Source organism: Onthophagus taurus, unplaced genomic scaffold (assembly GCF_036711975.1).
Source record: "Onthophagus taurus isolate NC unplaced genomic scaffold, IU_Otau_3.0 ScKx7SY_15, whole genome shotgun sequence".
Classification (NCBI taxonomy): Eukaryota; Metazoa; Arthropoda; class Insecta; order Coleoptera; family Scarabaeidae; genus Onthophagus; species Onthophagus taurus.
Genome location: NW_027248940.1, coordinates 3,618,375 through 3,640,291, shown reverse-complemented (window position 1 = coordinate 3,640,291; position 21,917 = coordinate 3,618,375). Strand labels below are relative to the sequence as shown.

The 21,917-nt window shown below is 27.0% G+C and overlaps 1 protein-coding gene across 12 annotated transcripts in view; it reads right to left on the bottom strand.

Moving 5' to 3' along the window:
- LOC111415282 (uncharacterized) overlaps positions 1 to 21,917 on the bottom strand; it is a 210,467-nt gene that overhangs the window by 72,199 nt on the left and 116,351 nt on the right. For all 12 annotated transcript variants that reach the window (XM_071201013.1, XM_071201002.1, XM_071201009.1 and 9 more), the window contains one exon: positions 12,825 to 13,050. In XM_071201013.1, coding sequence (XP_071057114.1) covers positions 12,825 to 13,050 — 226 coding nt within the window. The remainder of the gene's footprint in view (positions 1 to 12,824; positions 13,051 to 21,917) is intronic.

Here is a 21,917-nt window from a genome sequence, read left to right as displayed (position 1 = left end):
TTTAATTTGATATCAAACGATACACTTAGATCAAAAAATAAAAAAGTTAGGTTAGAAAGTGTCAAATGTCATATGTCAAACGATCGTCATCTTTTTTTTGCTAAAAATTAAGATATCTTGATAACGATTGGAGATAAATAGTTCGAGTTTGGGTTCATTTAAAAGGATTTTTAATTTCCCGTCCACTTTTTAAAGAACTTCTTTACAATTAAAAAGTTAGGTTAGAAACTGTCAAATGTCAAAATTAAATATAATGATGTTTTGATAAATATTGAAATGATCTTAATAAAAAGCAAAAATCGTTTAATTTGGTACTAAATACGATGTATTTAGATTATAAAATAAAAAAGTTATGTTAGGAACTGCCAACTGTCAAATATAGAAATAATGTTTTTTTGATAAACATTGAAATGATCTCAATAAGAATCAAAAATGCTTTCATTTGATACCAAACTTAATATATTTGAATTAAAAAAATAAAAAACTTAGGTTAGAAAGTGTCAAATGTCAAAATAAAAATAATGACTTTTTGATAAATATTGAAATGATCATAATAAGAATCAAAACTACTTTAATTTGATACCAAACTTGATGTATTTGAATTAAAAAACAAAAAAGTTAGGTTAGAAAGTGTCAAAGGTCATATGTCAAATGATCGCCATCTTTTATTGTTATAAAATAAATATATTTTGATAACGATGGGAGATAAATAGGTCGAGTTTGGGCTCATTTTAAACGATTTTTAATTTCCTATCCATTTTTTTAAGAAGAGAACTCCTTTACAATTAAAAAGTTAGGTTAGAAACTGTCAAATGTCAAAATTAAATATAATGACATTTTGATAAATATTGAAATGATCATAATAAAAATTAAATATGCTTTAATTTGATATCAAATATGATATATTTGGATTAAAAAAAGGAAAAAGTTAGGTTAGAATCTGTCAAATGTAAATATTTAAAATAATAATTTTTTGATAAATATTTAAATGATCTTAATAGGAATTAAAAATGCTTTAATTTGATACCAAACACGATATGTTTACGTTAAAAAATAAAAAAGTTAGGTTATAGACTATCAAATGTCAAATAATTGTCATTTTTTCTAAAAATTAAGATATCTCTATAACGGTTGGAGATAAATAGGTCGAGTTTGGGTTCAATCTTGATATATTTCAATGAAAACATAAAAACGTTAGGTTAGAAACTGTTAAGTGTCAAAATTAAAAATAATGATTGTTTGATAAATATTGAAATGATGATAATAAGAATCAAAAATGCTTTAATTTGATACCAAACTTGATATATTTGAATTAAAAAATAAAAAAGTTAGTCTAGAAAGTGTCAAATGTCATATGTCAAACGATCGTCATCTTTTTTTTGCTAAAAATTAAGATATCTTGATAACGATTGGAGATAAATAGGTCGAGTTTGGGTTCATTTTAAAGGATTTTTAATTTCCCATCCATTTTTTTAAAGAAAAGAACATCTTTACAGTTACAATATTTGGCGGATTTTTAACAATTTTTTTTTCCAAAACGGTTTCGAATTAACAAGCAAAACTTTGTGGGGTCACAAAAGAATGTTTAAGGTGTGATCACACCAAATTTAAAATTTTTAGTTATAACAAGCTGAATAATCTAGCTTATTTAGCCCCACAATAGTTTCCAACAACCAATTTGTCATCGCTCACAACGTTACAATGCTCATCATGTCATCGATTGTACCTCAAAGATTAGATTAGACGAGATAGACTTTAAATTATTTTATTTGATCGTGTAATATATATTCATCTTTTTTATGTTGAAAATCTAATTTGAATTCGAAATTGAATCCGCATGAATTCTGGGTGGGATTACGCATTTCACGCAGTGTTATTGTGTTCCAAAAATTGCAACCCGACGAATATTATATTTAATTAACCGAATTTATGCCCGGGTTTCGGCGAAATTTTACTAAATATATCGGCAATTATAGTCCCCGAAACGAACGTTAAACGCGAATCGGTGGCGGCTGCGATTGGTCGCGATTTTTGCGAAAACGCGCCACCTATTGATCTGTGCACACTCGAACCACCCGTCGAAGCCTCCCGTTATATTGTTTAATTAAATTCGATAAATTATTGCCCCGGACGCTCACACACACTTATACATAATACATAATCGAATACACCACACGCACACAAATAATAATAATAATAATACACAGTTAAACGAATAGGTTTGGGAAAAATTTTTTAAAAAAAGTGTTTTTTGATTCAAGTACAAAACTTTGTTAATTTCAGCACAATACTAGATTCCGAGGTTGCAGTACATAGAACCGCCTACTTGTTATATATCACACGACCTTCCCCCCTTTCCCCCTTTTTGGGGGGTTTAAACCACCCCCTCGACGTTTGCGTGCATTCGGCCATTTTGGACTTGGCGCAATTTTTCAACTTGGATCAAAAATGTAACGAAAAAAAGTAACTTCCGTTTATGCGGCCTCTCCGAAGGGGGTAAACAGCGTTTTACACATGGTTAGGAAGCAGATGCGCTCCTACGATTCGGACAAAAAGGAGGAAAACAAAGCGAGGCGCATATCGAATGAGAGGTAATTGGTTTTTATTGTGGGCTGCGACTTGACCCATATATTTACCCGGGTAAATATAATTGGGGTTCTTGGCCAGAACGAAACAAAAAAAAATAAATTAACATTTTATAAAAAAGGGGTTCAAAAAAGAAGCAAGGTGTTGGATGACTGCTCGAAAAAAATGTTGTTGTAAGAAATAATTTGATTTCTTTTAAAATTTTTTAACATTTTTTTTTTAATCAGTTTCTACACATGCGTTGTATTCATCCGCATGTGTATGCATGCAACCCTTTATCGATCACCGGGAATCAAACGGCACAAACTCTGGCGAATTTCCATAGGCGTAGGCCCATGGAAATCAAACTCGAAGAGAACGTCTATGCAGGATGACCCCCTCGAAATCCATCCCGCACCAATTTTCCCACACGTGCTTCGAAATTGGATGCACTTCTCTCCATGCAATTTCCCCCCCACCACCGTCAGCCACATATGTGCAAAATCGGTGTGGTGGTGATGATGGTGGGGGTTTTGGCACAGCCGCAAAGGGGCTCTGTTAATGATAATTTGTAGTTAAAAAACCCCTTTATTTTTTTTTCTTTTAATTCATTAATATGCAACAGCACACACAGCCTATTATCGGAAAATTTAAAATGTTCACCCCGACGAGGTCAATATTTCAAATTACGGCGAATCCCCCATATTTTTTCATTACACAACTTTTAATCTTAACTAACTTCACTTTGGTGGTACAAATTTGAGCTCGCGTTTAACACAGATCTTTTTTTTATTACTTATATCAAAAGATAATCCAATATACGAATCAAAAATGCTTTAATTTGATGCCAAACATAATATAATTGGGTTAAAAAATAAAAAAGTGAGATTAGAAACTGTCAAATGTCAAATAATCCTCATTTTTTTCCAAAAATTAAGATATCTCGATAACGGTTGGAGATGAATAGGTCGAGTTTGGGTTCAATCTTGATACCAAACTTGATATATTTGAATGAAAATATAAAAAAAGTTAGGTTAGAAATTGTCAAATGTCAAAATTAAAAATAGTGATTTTTTGATAAATACTTAAATGATCATAATAAGAATTAAAAATGCTTTAATTTGATACCAAACATGATATATTTGAATTAAAAAATAAAAAAGTTAGGTTAAAAAGTATCAAATGTCATATGTCAAATGATCGCCATCTTCTTTCTCTAAAAATGAATATATCTCGATAACAATTGGAGATAAATAGGTCGAGTTTGGGTTCATTTTAAAGGATTTTTAATTTCCCATCCATTTTTTTAAAGAAGAGAACTCCTTTACAATTAAAATGTTAGTTTAGAAACTGTCAAATGTCAAAATTAAATATGATATTTTGATAAATATTAAAATGATCATAATAAGAATTAAATATGCTATAATTTGATACCAAATATTATATATTTGGATTAAAAAAAGGAAAAAGTTAGGTTAGAAACTGTCAAATGTCAAAATAAAAATAATGATTTTTTAATAAATTTTGAAATGATGATAATAAAAATTAAAACTGCTTTAATTTGATATCAAACACGATATGTTTACGTTAAAAAATGAAAAAGTTGGGCTATAAACTGTCAAATGTCAAATAATTGTCATTTGTTTCTATAAATTAAGTTATCTCGATAACGGTTGGAGATAAATAGGTCGAGTTTGGGTTCAAACTTGATACCAAACTTAGTATATTTGAATGAAAACATAAAAAAGTTAAGTTAGAAACTGTCAAATGTCAAAATTAAAAACAATGATTTTTTGATTAATATTGAAATGATCATAATGAGAATCAAATATGCTTTAATTTGATACCAAACATGATATAATTGGGTTAAAGAATAAAAAAGTTAGGTTAGAAACTGTCAAATGTCAAATAATCGTCATTTTTTTCTAAAAATTAAGATATCTCGATAACGGTTGGAAATGAATAGGTCGAGTTTGGTTGTTTAATCTTGATACCAAACTTGATATATTTGAATGAAAACATAAGAAAGTTAAGTTAGAAACTGTCAAATGTCAAAATTAAAAACAATCATTTTTTGATTAATATTGAAATGATCATAATAAGAATCAAATATGCTTTAATTTGATGCCAAACATGATATAATTGGGTTAAAGAATAAAAAAGTGAGGTTATAAACTGTCAAATGTCAAATAATTGTCATTTTTTTCTAAAAATTAAGATATCTGGATAACGGTTGGAAATGAATAGGTCGAGTTTGGTTGTTTAATCTTGATATCAAACTTGATATATTTGAATGAAAACATAAAAAAATTAAGTTAGAAACTGTCAAATGTCAAAATTAAAAACAATGATTTTTTGATTAATATTGAAATGATCATAATAAGAATCAAATATGCTTTAATTTGATGCCAAACATGATATAATTGGGTTAACGAATAAAAAAGTTAGGTTGAAAACTGTCAAATGTCAAATAATTGTCATTTTTTTCTAAAAATTAAGATATCTCGATAACGGTTGGAGATGAATGGGTCGAGTTTGGTTGTTTAATCTTGATACCAAACTTGATATATTTGAATGAAAACATAAAAAAGTTAAGTTAGAAACTGTCAAATGTCAAAATTAAAAACAATGATTTTTTGATTAATATTGAAATGATCATAATAAGAATCAAATATGCTTTAATTTGATGCCAAACATGATATAATTGGGTTAAAGAATAAAAAAGTGAGGTTATAAACTGTCAAATGTCAAATAATTGTCATTTTTTTCTAAAAATTAAGATATCTGGATAACGGTTGGAAATAAATAGGTCGAGTTTGGTTGTTTAATCTTGATATCAAACTTGATATATTTGAATGAAAACATAAAAAAGTTAAGTTAGAAACTGTCAAATGTCAAAATTAAATATAATGATTTTTTGATTAATATTGAAATGATCATAATAAGAATTAAATATGCTTTAATTTGATACCAAACATGATACGACAAACATGTTTACGTTAAAAAATAAAAAAGTTAGATTATAAACTGTCAAATGTCAAATAATTGTCATTTTTTTCTAAAAATTAAGATTTCTCGATAACGGTTGGAGATAAATAGGTCGAGTTTGGGTTCAATCTTCATACCACTTGATATATTTGAATCAAAACATAAAAAAGTTAGGTTAGAAACTGTCAAATGTCAAAATTAAAAATAACGATTGCTTGATAAATATTAAAATGATCTCAATAAAAATCGAAAATGCTTTAATTTGATACCAAACTTGACATATTTGGATTAAAAAATAAAAAAGCTAGATTAAAAAGTGCCAAATGTCATATGTCAAATAATCGCCATCTTTTTTCCTAAAAATTAAGATATCTTGATATCGATTGGAGATAAATAGGTCGAGTTTGGGTTCATTTTAAAGAATTTTTAATTTCCCATCCATTTTTTTAAAGAAGAGAACTCCTTTACAATTAAAATGTTAGTTTAGAAACTGTCAAATGTCGAAATTAAATGTAATGATATTTTGATAAATATTGAAACGATCATAATAAGAATTAAATATGCTTTAATTTGATACCAAACATGATATGTTTACGTCAAAAAATTAAAAAAGTTAGATTATAAACTGTCAAATGTCAAAATTAAAAATAACGATTTTTTGATAAATATTTAAATGATCGTAATAAGAATCGAAAATGCTTTAATTTAATACCAAACTTGATATATTTCAATTTAAATATAAGAAAGTTAGGTTAGAAAGTGCCAAATGTCATATGTCAAATAATCGCCATCTTTTTTCTCTAAAAATTAAGATATCTCGGTAACGGTTGGAGATAAATAGGTCGAGTTTGGGCTCATTTTAAAGGATTTTTAATTTTCTATCCATTTATGTTAAAAATAGTACCCCTTTACAACAAAAAAAAGTTTCAAATAAATTCTAATTTGTTGTGTTGTTGTACACACAGCCTATTATCGGAAAATTTAAAATGTTCACCCCGACGAGGTCAATATTTCAAATTACGGTGAATCCCCCATATTTTTTCATTACACAACTTTTAATCTTAACTAACTTCACTTTGGTGGTACAAATTTAAGCTCGCGTTTAACACAGATCTTTTTTTGTTACTTATCAAAAGATAATCCCTTTTAATCGGCGTTTAATTAAAAAGAAAAAAATAACCCCCTTTCACCCATACGCTCGGCGAATTGTTGGGGTTGTTGGTCCTCGAACTCATCGAACGCGAAAGGAATTTAAATTGTTTTTTTTTTATCTTATTATATTTTTAATTTAATTTCGAATCGGGTTTTAATCGACTCTATCATCGCGTTGCTCAAGGTTCGACTTTTATAACTTCTTCAATGTTGTTGCCGCGACTCACAAAGATGTGTTGCTGCGTTTTTTACGACCAACACGGGGAACAACCTTGTGCTCATTTAATCGGCGCAAACGATTCTGCGGCAACCTATCGAAGGCCCACTCTTCATTTCATTTCTTTTGTTTCGTTTTTGTCAACAATTTATTAAAAATTATAATTCAATCCAAAATTTTTTTAAATTTTTACATCTCATAACACAAAAACAAGTAATGATGAGATAAAATTGATTATGAGGGATGATTTTGGTGTTCATTTATAACATTTTTTGTATTTTTAACATTATTCCTCTCCATTTTGGTGAATTAATTAAATAAGTAAAATAACTATTTTTTTGAACTTTATTTTTATCTCACCCGGTTTCGACTACTATTTTGTAGTCATCTTCAGGAGAACATTAGCCACGTCAATTTTACTTTGAATTTTCTAAATCTGGATTCATCTTCTTTATTGTATTCTTTATTGTCATAAACAAATTGAATACAATCAAAAACATAGTTATTTAACTTATTTAATTAATTTTTTGTATTGTTTTTAAAAATCATCTCAAAAACCTCAAATTTGGGAATTTAAACTTTAACGCTTCACAACTGGGTAACAATTAATAATAATGTTAAATTTACTATTAAAGATGATTTTTGGGTTAATATACTTTATTTTTTGTACGAAAAGTTTTCTTCCATCTCCATTCATATTTGAGTTATATCCAAATTGTACATCAAGAAACGCTAAATTTATGATTTTGTTTAACGATTAATATCTAACAAACTAAGTATAATTTTCAAAAATTAATTTCACCAGTAAAAAGAGAACGATTTTTTTTATAAATGACCAAATTTAGAGTAAAAGATCTTTAAAATTCGATTTTTTAGAAATTTTTATAATTATCCAAAATAACGTAAAAGTTACTCAAATTTGTCATCATATTTAAGAATTAATATCTTCAAAACTAAATGATACTTTCAAAAAGAGGTTTAACCAATTAAAAGAGCACGCCTTTCTTTATAAACTACCAAATTTTGAAATCAAGTTCTTAAAAAACCAATTTTCTAGAAATTTTTAAAGTTATCCACGAAACGAAAGAGTACTAAAATTTTGAGCATGTTTAGAAATTGATATCTTCAAAACTACAAGGTATTTTTCAAAATAGATTTCACCACTTAAAAGAGAATGCTTTTTTTTTATAATTGAAGAAATTTTGAGAACAAGATCTTCAAAATTCGATTTTTCAGAGATTTTTAAAATTATCCAAGAAACAAAAGGGTACTAAAATTTATCAATATGTTTAGAACTTGATATCTTTAAAATTGCAAAGCATTTTCAAAAATGGATTTCACCACATAATAGAGCATGCTTTTCTATATAAATGAACAATTTTTGAGAACAAGTTCTTAAGAATTCAATTTTTCAGAAATTTTTAAAGTTACCAACGAAAACATTAAGGTTGCTAAAATTCTTCATCACATTTAAAAGTTGATATCTTCAAAACTAAATGATATTTTCAAAAACGGATGTCATCAGTAAAAAGAGGGTACTTTCCTTTATAAATGACCAAATTTTGAAATAAAGTTCTTAAGAAACAGATTTTTCAGAAATTTTTAAAGTTACCAAAAAAATGTTAACGTTGCAAAATTCTTCATCATGTTTAAGAATTAATATCTCCAAAACTAAATGATATTTTCAAAAACGGATTCCACCAGTGGAAAGATCATGCTTTTCTTTATAAATCAACAAACTTTGAGAATAAATTCTTAACAATTCGATTTTTCAGAGATTTTTAAAGTTATCCAAAATAACCTAAAAGTTACTAAAATTTTTCATTATGTTTAAGGATTTATAACTTAAAAACTAAATAATATTTTCAAAAATGGATTTCACCAGTAGAAAAAGCATGCTTTTCTTTATGTAATGAACAAATAAGAACTAGTCCTTAAGTATTCGATTTTCAAAAATCATTAGTTATCCAAAATAACGTAAAAATCACTAAAATTTATCATAATGTTTAAAATTTAATATCTTCAAAACTAAATGATATTTTCAAAAACGGATTTTACCAGTTAAAAAAGCATACTTTTCTTTATTAATCAACAAATGAGAACAAGTTCTTAACAATTCAATTTTCAAAATTTTTTAAAGTTATCCAAAATAACGTGAAAATTACTAATATTTATCATCATGTTTAACAATTAATATCTTCAAAACTAAATGATATTTTCAAAAACGGGGTTCACCAGTTAAAAGAGCATGCTTTTCTTCATAAATCAACAAATAAGAACAAGTCCATAAGAATTCAATTTTTAAAAATATTTAAATTTATCCAAAATAACGTAAAAGTTACTAATATTTTTCATCATGTTTAAGAATTAATATCTTCAAAACTAAATGATATTTTCAAAAACGGGGTTCTCCAGTTAAAAGAGCATGCTTTTCTTCATAAATCAACAAATAAGAACAAGTCCATAAGAATTCGATTTTTAAAAATATTTAAATTTATCCAAAATAACGTAAAAGTTACTAATATTTTTCATCATGTTTAAGAATTAATATCTTCAAAACTAAATGATATTTTCAAAAACGGATTTCACCAGCTAAAAGAGCATGCTTTTCTTTATAAATCAACAAATTTTGAGAACAAATGCTTAAGAATTCGATTTTTCAGAGATTTTTAAAGTAATCCAAAATAACGTCAAAGTTACTAAAATTTTTCATCATATTTAACAATTAATTTCTTCAAAAAAATGATATTTTCAAAAACGGGGTTCACCAGTCAAAAGAGCATATTTTTTTTATAAATCAATAAATTTTGAGAACATCTTAAGAATCCGATTATTCAGAAATTTTTTAAATTATCAAAAGAAATGGAAACGTTGTTAAAATTTGTGAATATCTTCAAAATTAAATGATATTTTCAAAAACGGGGTTCACCAGTGAAAAGAACATGCTTTTTTTTATAAACCATAACATTTTCAGAATAAATTTCAAAAAATTTATTTTTCAGCATTAGATATGTTTAATGGCAAAATCGATTATAATTCAAAAACTAAAACTGTTTGAAAGAAATTTTTCGAATAAAAAACATTCCAAATTAGCCCAAATATCTTCGCCAGTAATCATTTTAACACATCTTTCGTTATTAATAATGTTACAAGTTTAAAATGATGACATTCGTAAATTTGACATTTTTGATACCAAAAAGGATTTTATCTCAAAAATTTTAAATGATTAAAAGAATCTTTTAAGACAAAAAACTTTCTAAATAATCCCACGAGTGTATATCATTAATAATATTCGGGAATTATTTATTATTATCAACCCAAGATTCAAAAATAGCTAAGAACCCCAAATTTGACACTTTCAACATGAACATCGATTATAACTCAAAAACTAAAAATGATTGAAAGAATTTTTTAAAACAAAAAACTTTCAAAATAATCCCACGAATGTATATCATTAATAATATTCGCGTATTATTTATTATTACCAAATCAAGAGTTAAAAAACTTAAGTTTGATATTTTCGATATGAGACAGGATTATATCTCAACAATTAAAAATTATTGAAAGAATCTTTTAAGACAAAAAACTTTCTAAATAATCCCAGGAATGTATATCATTAATAATATTCGCGTATTATTTATTATTACCAACACAAGATTCAAAAATAGCTAAAAACCCCAAATTTGACAGTTTCAACATGAACATCGATTATAACTCAAAAACTAAAAATGATTGAAAGAATCTTTTAAGACAAAAAACTTTCAAAATCTTCCCACGAATGTATATCATTAACAATATTCGCGAATTATTTATTATTACCAAATCAAGATTCAAAAAGAGTTAAAAAACTTAAGTTTGATATTTTCGATATGAGACAGGATTATATCTCAACAATTAAAAATTATTGAAAGAATCTTTTAAGACAAAAAACTTTCTAAATAATCCCAGGAATGTATATCATTAATAATATTCGCGTATTATTTATTATTACCAACACAAGATTCAAAAATAGCTAAAAACCCCAAATTTGACAGTTTCAACATGAACATCGATTATAACTCAAAAACTAAAAATGATTGAAAGAATCTTTTAAGACAAAAAACTTTCAAAATCATCCCACGAATGTATATCATTAACAATATTCGCGAATTATTTATTATTACCAACCGAAGATTCAAAAATAGTTAAAAACCCCAAATTTAACATTTACGATATCAAAGAGGATTATATCTCAAAAATTAAAAATGATTGAGATAATCTTTTTAGACGAAAAACTTTTTAAGTCATCCCACGAATGTATATTATTAATAATATTCGCGTATTATTTATTATTATCAACCCAAGATCAAAAATAACCCAAATTTAACATTTTCGACATCTAAAAGGATTATATCTCAAAAATTAAAAACGATTGAAAGAATCTTTTTAAATAAAAAACTTGTTAAATTAACCCACGAATCTATATCATTAACAATATTCGCGAATTATTTATTATTACCAACCTAAGATTCAAAAATAGTTAAAACCTCCAAATTTAACATTTACGATATCAAAGAAGATTATATCTCAAAAATTAAAAATGATTGAGAGAATCTTTTTAGACGAAAAACTTTCTAAATCATCCCACGTATGTATATCATTAATAATATTCGCGTATTATTTATTATTATCAACTAAATATTTAAACATAACCCAAATTTGACATTTTCGACATCAAAAAGGATTTTATCTCAAAAATTAAACGAGATTGAAATAATCTTTTTAGACAAAAAAATTGTTAAATTAACCCACGAATGTATATAATTAACAATATTGGCGAATCATTTATTATTACCAACCCAAGATTCAAAAATAACTAAAAACCTCAAATTTGACACTTTCAACATGAACATCGATTATAACTCAAAAACTAAAAATGATTGAAATAATCTTTTAAGACAAAAAAGATTCTAAATCATCCTACAAATAAGTATTATTAATAATATTCGCGTATTATTTATTATTACCAACCCAAGATTCAAAAATAGCTAAAAACCCCAAATTTGACACTTTCAACATGAACATAGATTATAACTCAAAAACTAAAAATGATTGAAAGAATCTTTTAAGACAAAAAAGATTCTAAATCATCCCACAAATACGTATTATTAATAATATTCGCGTATTATTTATTATTACCAACCCAAGATTCAAAAATAGCTAAAAACCCCAAATTTGACACTTTCAACATGAACATAGATTATAACTCAAAAACTAAAACTGCTTGAAAGAAACTTCCAATAAAAAACATTCTAAATTAACTCAAATATCTTTGCCAATAATCAATTTAACACATATTTCGTTATTACCAATGTTATGTAATTTGAAACGTTTCCAAATCTTCAAATTTGAGAATTTCAACTTTAACGCCTTATAAATTGGCAACAAGAAATAATAGAGTTAAATTATTTATTAAATATGTTTTTAGGGTTAATATACTTTATTTCTTGTGCATAAAGTTTTTTTCCATCTCCATTCATTTTTGAATTATACTCAAATTATAAATCAAAAAACGTAAAATTCATGATGTTGTTAAAAAATTGATAAATAACAGACGAAGAGATATTTTCAAAACCGGATTTTAGCAATGAAAAGATGAGGATTTTGTTTATAGATGAGCTAAGTTTGAGAATAAAATCTTAAGAAATCGATTTTTCAGAAATTTTTAAAGCAATCCAAAGAAACTTAAAATTTGATAAAATTCATCATCATGTTTAAAAATTGATATCTCGAAAACTAAATGATATTTTCAAAAACGGTTTTCGCCGGTTAAAAGAGTATGGTTTTCTTTATTAATGAAAAAAATTTCAAAGTAAAATTGAAAGAATCCGATTTTTCCTAAATTTTTAAATGAATGACTTACCCGTGTGTAGTCTGGTGTGTTGTTGCACATGACTGAGTTGTTTAAACCTCCGATCGCAATAGGAGCATTTGTACGGCTTCTCGCCAGTGTGGACCCTGATATGCTGGACGAGCTGATGATTGCTGCTGAACGATTTCAGACATTGCTGACATTGGTGCGGTTTGACTTCGCTGCGTCCCGTCAGTTCTCGCGCGTGTAGTTGCATCGCCGATTTCTGCATGAAAATCTGAAAGGCCAACACAAGGAAATAATTGAAAAGACGATCGTGAAATGACTCCGATTGCCGTAACGTGTTTAAAGTTGGTGTCATTTCATTTAATTTCAAAAATTAAAAGAAATAAAATTTTTTTAAAGATGAGTTGAAAGCATTTTTAATTGTTATAATGATGGGATGATTTTTTTTGTGTGGAGGGTTGATTTAATTAATCCTTCTGAACTAGTTCTTCTTCGTCGTCGTCGTTATTAAATCGCACCTTTTCCAAGTTAGATTAAATTTAATTTTTAGAGTCCTCTTAAACGGGAAGAAGAGAACGGGGGGTGTGGGGAGAAAATTGTGGAGGTAGGTTCAAGGTTCAGAATTTTCCCACCGAAAAACCTCATTTGTCGCGACACACGCCATTTACGATCGTTTACGGTCGTTTATTGCACCACGTTGCGGTTTCCACGTCTTTTATCGAACTCTCTCTCTTCCCCACGGTCCAATTAATTGCTAATTTAGCTAAAGCATATAACAATGTAATCATCGGACCTCGTACGGCTCGCTTTACTTTTCCAATCAACGTCGGCGCCGGTTTACGAGCTTCACCCCGCATCATTTGTACAATAAATAAAATAACTATCAATTTTTAGTAATTTTAATTTTTATTAAGGAATTAGTATTAATAAACGAGCTTTAGCTTTGGGTTTATAACCGTTTAAAGTCGTGCAAAAGCATGAATGGAGCTTAGGGGCTTTGCCCCTGAGAACATTAAATGGCTAAACCGCAACGTGAGACAGGAAATTGCCCGTAAAAATGATGGCGTCACGAGTTTGTCTCGGTTCGAACAAAACGAAAATAAAGGAAAAATAAGAAATGATATCGGACCCCAAACAGAAATATAATGTCCTTTTTATCTCCACTAAAACGTAGTTGTCCGGAAACTGGCCGTATTTATAAATCAACCCCAGAACGACCGCATCTTATTTCACAGCGCTTTTTAACCCCCCATTTTTTAACCCTTTAACTCGCTCTTCTTTATTACTTTAAACGAAGCGAAAATCAGAAAATCAAACCGAGAGAACACTGACCTCGTCTAACTTGCTCGATTACATTTTTAAACTAAATTTTCAATTTCCAAAATCGATATCTTCAAAACTAAAGGATATTTTTAAAAACGGATTACGCCACGCGAAAGATCATAATTTTCTTTATGAATGACCAAATTTTGAGAAAAAGTTCTTAAGAATCCGATTTTTTAGGAATTTTTAAAATTATCCAAAGAAATATAAGGTGCTAAAATTCTTCATCATGTTTAAACATTGATATCTTAAAAATTAAATGATATTTTTAAAAACGAATTTCACCAGTAAAAAGAGGATACTTTTCTTTATAAATGACCAAATTTTGAAATAAAGTTCTTAAAAATCCGATTTTTTAGGAATTTTTAAAGTTATCCAAAGAAATGTAAGCTGCCAAAACTCTTTATCATGTTTAAACATTGATATCTTAAAAAATAAATGATATTTTTAAAAACGGATTTCACCACTAAAAAGGGGATACTTTTCTTTATAAATGACCAAATTTTGAGAAAAAGTTCTTAAAAATCCGATTTTTTAGGAATTTTTAAAGTTATCCAAAGAAATGTAAGGTGCTAAAATTCTTTATCATGTTTAAACATTGATATCTTAAAAACAAAATGATATTTGTAAAAGCGAATTGCACCAGTAAAAAGAGGATACTTTTCTTTATAAATGACCAAATTTTGAGATAAAGTTCTTAAAAATCCGATTTTTTAGGAATTTTTAAAGTTATCCCAAGAAATGTAAAGTGCTAAAATTCTTTATCATGTTTAAACATTGATATCTTAAAACATAAATGATATTTTTAAAAACGAATTTCACCAGTAAAAAGAGGGTACTTTTCTTTATAAATGACCAAATTTTGAGAAAAAGTTTTTAAAAATCCGATTTTTTAGGAATTTTTAAAATTATCCAAAGAAATGTAAGGTGTTAAAATTCTTTATCATGTTTAAACATTGATATTTTAAAAACTAAATGATATTTTTAAAAACGAATTTCACCAGTAAAAAGAGGGCACTTTTCTTTATAAATGCTCAAATTTTGAGAAAAAAATCTTAAAAATCCGATTTTTTAGGAATTTTTAAAATTATCCAAAGAAATGTAAGGTGCTAAAATTCTTTATCATGTTTAAACATTGATATCTTAAAAAATAAATGATATTTTTAAAAACGGATTTCTCCAGTAAAAAGAGGGTACTTTTCTTTATAAATGCTCAAATTTTGAGAAAAAATTCTTAAAAATCCGATTTTTTAGGAATTTTTAAAATTATCCAAAGAAATGTAAGGTGCTAAAATTCTTTATCATGTTTAAACATTGATATCTTAAAAAATAAATGATATTTTTAAAAACGGATTTCTCCAGTAAAAAGAGGGTACTTTTCTTTATAAATGCTCAAATTTTGAGAAAAAATTCTTAAAAATCCGATTTTTTAGGAATTTTTAAAATTATCCAAAGAAATGTAAGGTGCTAAAATTCTTTATCATGTTTAGATATTAATATCTTAAAAATTAAATGATATTTTTAAAAACGAATTTCACCAGTAAAAAGAGGGTACTTTTCTTTATAAATGCTCAAATTTTGAGAAAAAGTTCTTAAAAATCAGATTTTTTAGGAATTTTTAAAATTATCCAAAGAAATGCAAGCTGCCAAAATTCTTTATCATGTTTAAACATTGATATCTTAAAAAATAAATGATATTTTTAAAAACGGATTTCTCCAGTAAAAAGAGAGTACTTTTCTTTATAAATGATCAAATTTTGAGAACAAGCTCTTAAGAATCCGATTTTTTTGGAATTTTTAAAGTTATCCAAAGAAATGTAAGGTGCTAAAATTCTTTATCATGTTTAAACATTGATATCTTAAAAACTAAAAGATATTCTGAAAAACGGATTTCACCAGTAAAAAGAGTATACTTTTCTTTATAAACGACCAAATTTTGAGATAATGTTCTTAAGAATCCGATTTTTTAGGAATTTTTAAAGTTACCAAAGAAAGCTTAAGGTTGCAAAATTCTTCATCATGTTTAAAAGTTGATATTATCAAAACTAAATGATATTTTTTAAAACGGATTACACCATGCGAAAGATCATTGATTTCTTTATAAATGACCAAATTTTGAGATCAAGTTCTTAAGAATCCGATTTTTCAGAAATTTTTAAAGTTATCCAAGAAACGAAAGGGTACTAAAATTTGTCATTATGTTTAGAACTTGATGTCTTCAAAACTGCAAGGGATTTTCAAAAACGGATTTCACCAGTTATTAGAGCATGCTTTTCTTTATAAATGATCAAATTTTGAGCACATGTTCTTAAGTACCCGATTTTTTAGAAATTTTTAATGTTACCAAATAAACGTTAAGGTTGCTAAAATTCTTCATCGTGTTTAAAAGTTGATATTTTCAAAACTAAATGATATTTTTAAAAATGGATTTTATCATTAAAGAGAGTATACTTTCCTTTATAATTGACCAAATTTTGAGAACAAAATCTTAAGAATCCAATTTTTCAGGAATTTTAAAGTTATCCAAGAAACGAAAGGGTGCTAAAATTTTTCATCATGTTTAGAAATTGTTATCTTCAAAACTACAAGGTATTTTCAAACACGGATTTCACCAATTAAAAGAACATGCTTTTCTTTATAAATGACCAAATTTTGAGATCAAATTCTTAAGAAGTTGATTTTTTAGGAATTTTTAAAGTTACCACAGAAACGTTAAGGTTGCCAAATTCTTCATCATGTTTACAAGTTGATATCTTCAAAACAAAATGATATTTTTAAAAATGGATTTCACCATTAAAAAGAGGATACTTTTCTTTATAATCGACCAAATTTTGAGATCAAGTTGTTTAGAATTCGATTTTTTAGAAATTTTTAAAGTTATCCAAAGAAACGATAGGTTGTTAAAATTCTTCATCGTGGTAAAAAATTGATATCTTAAAAACTAGAAGATATTTTGAAAAACGGATTTCACCAGTAAAAAGAGTATACTTTTCTTTATAAATGACCAAATTTTGAGATCAAGTTCTTAAGAATCCGATTTTTTAGGAATTTTTAAAGTTACCAAAGAAAGCTTAAGGTTGCAAAATTCTTCATCATATTTAAAAATTGATATCTTCAAAACTAAATGATATTTTTTAAAACGGATTACACCAGGCGAAAGATCATGGTTTTCTTTATAAATGACCAAATTTTGAGATAAAGTTGTTAAGAATCCGATTTTTCAGAAATTTTTAAAGTTATCCAAGAAACGAAAGGATACTAAAATTTATCATTGTGTTTAGAACTTGATATCTTTAAAACTGCAAAAGATTTTCAAAAACGGATTTCACCACATAATAGAGCATACTTTTCTTTATAAATGATCAAATTTTGAGCACATGTACTTAAGTACCCGATTTTTTAGAAATTTTTAATGTTACCAAATAAACGTTAAGGTTGCTAAAATTCTTCATCATGTTTAAAAGTTAATATCTTCAAAACTAAACGATATTTTCAAAAACGGATGGCATCAATAAAAAGAGGATACTTTCCTTTATAAATGACCAAATTTTGAAATAAAGTTCTTAAGAATGCGATTTTTCAGAAATTTTTAAAATTACCAAAGAGATGTTAAGGGTGCAAAATTCTTCATCATGTTTACAAGTCGATATCTTCAAAAATAAATGATATTTTTAAAAATGGATTTCACCATTAAAAAGAGGATATTCTTCTTTATAAACGACCAAATTTTGAGATCAAGTTGTTTAGAATTCGATTTTTTAGAAATTTTTAAAGTTATCCAAACAAACGATAGGTTGTTAAAATTCTTCATCGTGGTTAAAAATTGATATCTTAAAAACTAAAAGATATTTTGAAAAACGGATTTCACCAGTAAAAAGAGTATACTTTTCTTTATAAATGACCAAATTTTGAGATCAAGTTCTTAAGAATCCGATTTTTTAGGAATTTTTAAAGTTACCAAAGAAACATTAAGGTTGCAAAATTCTTCGCCATGTTTAAACATTGATATCTTCAAAACTAAATGATATTTTTAAAAGCGGATTTTACCACGTGGAAAATCATGCTTTTCTTTATAAATGTACAAATTTTGAGATGAAATTGTTAAGAATCCGATTTTTCAGAAATTTTTAATGTTATTCAAGAAACGGAAGGGTACTAAAATTTATCATTGTGTTTAGGTCTTGATATCTTCAAAACTGCAAGAGATTTTCAAAAACGGATTTCATCACATAATAGAGCATGCTTTTCTTTATAAATGATCAAATTTTGAGCACATGTTCTTTAGTATCCGATTTTTTAGGAATTTTTAAAGTTACCAAAGAAACATTAAGGTTGCAAAATTCTTCATCATGTTTACAAGTTGATATCTTCAAAAATAAATGATATTTTTAAAAATGGATTACACCAGGCGAAAGATCATGGTTTTCTTTATAAATGACCAAATTTTGAGATAAAGTTCTTAAGAATCCGATTTTTTAGGAATTTTTAAAGTTACCAAAGAAACATTAAGGTTGCAAAATTCTTCGCCATGTTTAAACATTGATATCTTCAGAACTAAATGATATTTTTAAAAATGGATTTTACCACTAAAAAAGGATACTTTTCTTTATAAATAACCAAATTTTGACAATAAATTCTTAATAATCCGATTTTTTTAGAAATTTTTAAAGTTATCCAATGAAACGTAAATTCTCGGATTTCTTAATTACCTTAAACGAAGCGAAAATCAGAAAATCAAACCGAGAGAACAGTGACCTTGTGTAACTTGCGCACGCCCTCGTACAATTTATTATTATCGCAACGTGTTTCGGATTGTGTGTTAAGGATGACGATGACGTGTTGCGTTTTGTTTTTAATTACCTGTTGATATTCAAACGGAACCGGCATCGAAGGATAAGTGGGGAATTGAAAAAACGGCGTCGGGTGCATCCCTGAGGATGTGCTCGGTCCCGGGTCGAAACCGGCGTAAGAATGAACCGCGGGGGTCGAGTAAACGGGGGGAGTATTCGTCCAATTCGTGGTATCTCCACTACCGTACATTATTTTTTAAAGTTAATACCAAAAAATTCGCGCTCTATTTAATTCGTGGAATTCAAAAATTATCAATTAAAACACGTTCACTTAATTAAAATCATTTACATAATTTTTTTCTTGATTAAAAATGATTAAAAGCGGAATAAAAAAAAATTTTTGAAATTAAAAAAAATTGTTTCAAGAAATAAATAAAAGCAAATCGATAAACAACAAAAGAATGATTGGTTAGCACGTTGGTGATTGGAGAGAGCGGTAAAACAAACGAGAGTCGTTCGGGTCTGGTTTGCGGTGAGGCCACCACCACACGATTAACGCGCTTTTCCGCCGCCAGACGGCGCTAAACCGATCTGGGAATCGTCGCGAAGCTTAAACACATCTCACAATACGATAAACGACACAAAATAGTTTGTGCAAGAACTCGAAAAAAATTCTTTTCTAAGCGAGATAAAACTTAAACGTAAACTTATTGAAAGAACATTTCGAACTGGTCCAAGATTTAAATAACAGCCGTATATTTATAATAATTAATACGACGATGTGGTTGTTTTTTGACGTTTTGCATTTTGTGTCGGAACCCGACCGCGGTACGATTTACGCAAATACCCGCTCATTACTAGCAAGTTCTATTCGGTTCTGATAATATCCATTCGAAAATTATTAGAAATCCGGTCAGATAAGTCGCGGTCGAAGTTTGATCTTTCAGTTTGCGTACTTCATTTCGTCTGGCCGACTGCAATTAGGTCAGTTCGCAACGATATCAATGCAACTTGGTACCGTTTTTTTTATTCGAATTCCCCCTCGATGTAGATCGTGTCTCGGACTCTAGTCTCGAATCACGATTGGACCGATCTTACACACGTTCGAAGGTGTTTACTATTTAATCAGTTCATAATTTTCCTAAAACCATAACGTCATCGACGCATCGTCATTCCTACATCCTTATCTCCACTAAAATTAACTTTTAATAAACAAAAACAATTCATTTCACTTTCTTCCCAAGTTTTGGGAACAAATTTATAATAAAATTTAATTAAATTTCGCCATTTTTGAAATCAGCGGAAAATTTCACGAATTTTGATACCAAACACGACCGATTTATCTTTAAAAACAAAAAAGTTATGACATAAATTCAAAAAAAAACAAAAGAATTACTAAAAATGAATTCTTTGAATTTCTCGAAGACGGTTTAAGATAAATACATCGAGTTTGGTATCAAAATTCATCATTTTTTATTCCCCGTCGATCTAAATATATAAAATAATGAGAATTGATAAACAAAAAAAAAATTTCTTAAGAATTCACCTAATCGAAAAATTTTCAAAAATAACTTATTTATAGTTACGATAAATATTCTTGAGATTAATAAAATTAAGAAAAATATTTGTCATTTTGACGTTTCTTATTTCTTAAAAATCGACAAAGTAACGAAAAGTGTCTATTTAATAATTTTATCGTATTAAGCGAAAAATTTCGTGAATTTTGACACCAAACTCGACCCATTTATCTTTAAAAACAAAAAAGTTATGACATAAAATTCAAAAAAAAACAAAAGAATAACTAAAAAGGAATTTTTTTAATTTCTCGAAGACGCTTTAAGATAAATATATCGAGTTTGGTATCAAAATTCGTCATTTTTAATTCCGCATCGATCTATATACACGATATTATCAAAATTAATGAAATAAAAATTTTTTATTTCTTAAAAATTCACCGACGCTAAAAATTTTCAAAAATAAATCTTTTATTTGATTTAGTTATGATGAAAAATTATTCTTGAAATTAATAAAATTAACAAAAATGTTTGACATTTTGACGTTTCGTATTTCTTAAAAATCGCCAAAGTAACGAAAAGTGTCTATTTAATGTTTTTATCGGATTAAGCGAAAAATTTCGTGAATTTTGATACCAAACTCGGCTCATTTATCTTTATAAACAAAAAAGTGATGTCATAAAACCAAAAAAAAACAAAAGAATAACTAAAAATGAATTCTTTGAATTTCTCGAAGACGCTTTAAGATAAATATATCGAGTTTGGTATCAAAATTCATCATTTTTAATTCCGCATCGATCTATATGCACGATATAATCAAAATTAATGAAAAAAAAAATTTTATTTCTTAAAAATTCACTGACAGTAATAATTTTTTAAAATAAATATTTATTTGATTTAATTATGATGAATAACTATTCTTAAGATTGATAATATTAATAAAAATATGTAAGTCATTTTGACGTTTCTTATTTGTTAAAAGTCGCCAAAGTAACGAAAAGTGTCTATTTAATAATTTTATCGTATTAAGCGGAAAATTTCGTGAATTTTGACACCAAACTCGACCCGTTTATCTTTAAAAACAAAAAAGTTATGACATAAAATTTAAAAAAAACAAAAGAATAACTAAAAATGAATTCTTTGAATTTCACGAAGACGCTTTAAGATAAATATATCGAGTTTGGTATCAAAATTCATCATTTTTAATTCCGCATCGATCTATATACACGATATTATCAAAATTAATGAAATAAAAAAATTTTATTTCTTAAAAATTCACTGACAGTAAAAATGTTTTAAAATAAATACTTATTTAATTTAGTTATGATGAAAAACTATTCTTGGGATTAATAAAATTAACAAAAATGTTTGACATTTTGACGTTTCTTATTTCTTAAAAATCGCCAAAGTAACGAAAAGTGTCAATTTAATGTTTATATCGGATTAAGCGAAAAATTTCGTGAATTTTGATACCAAACTCGACTCATTTATCTTTATAAACAAAAAAGTTA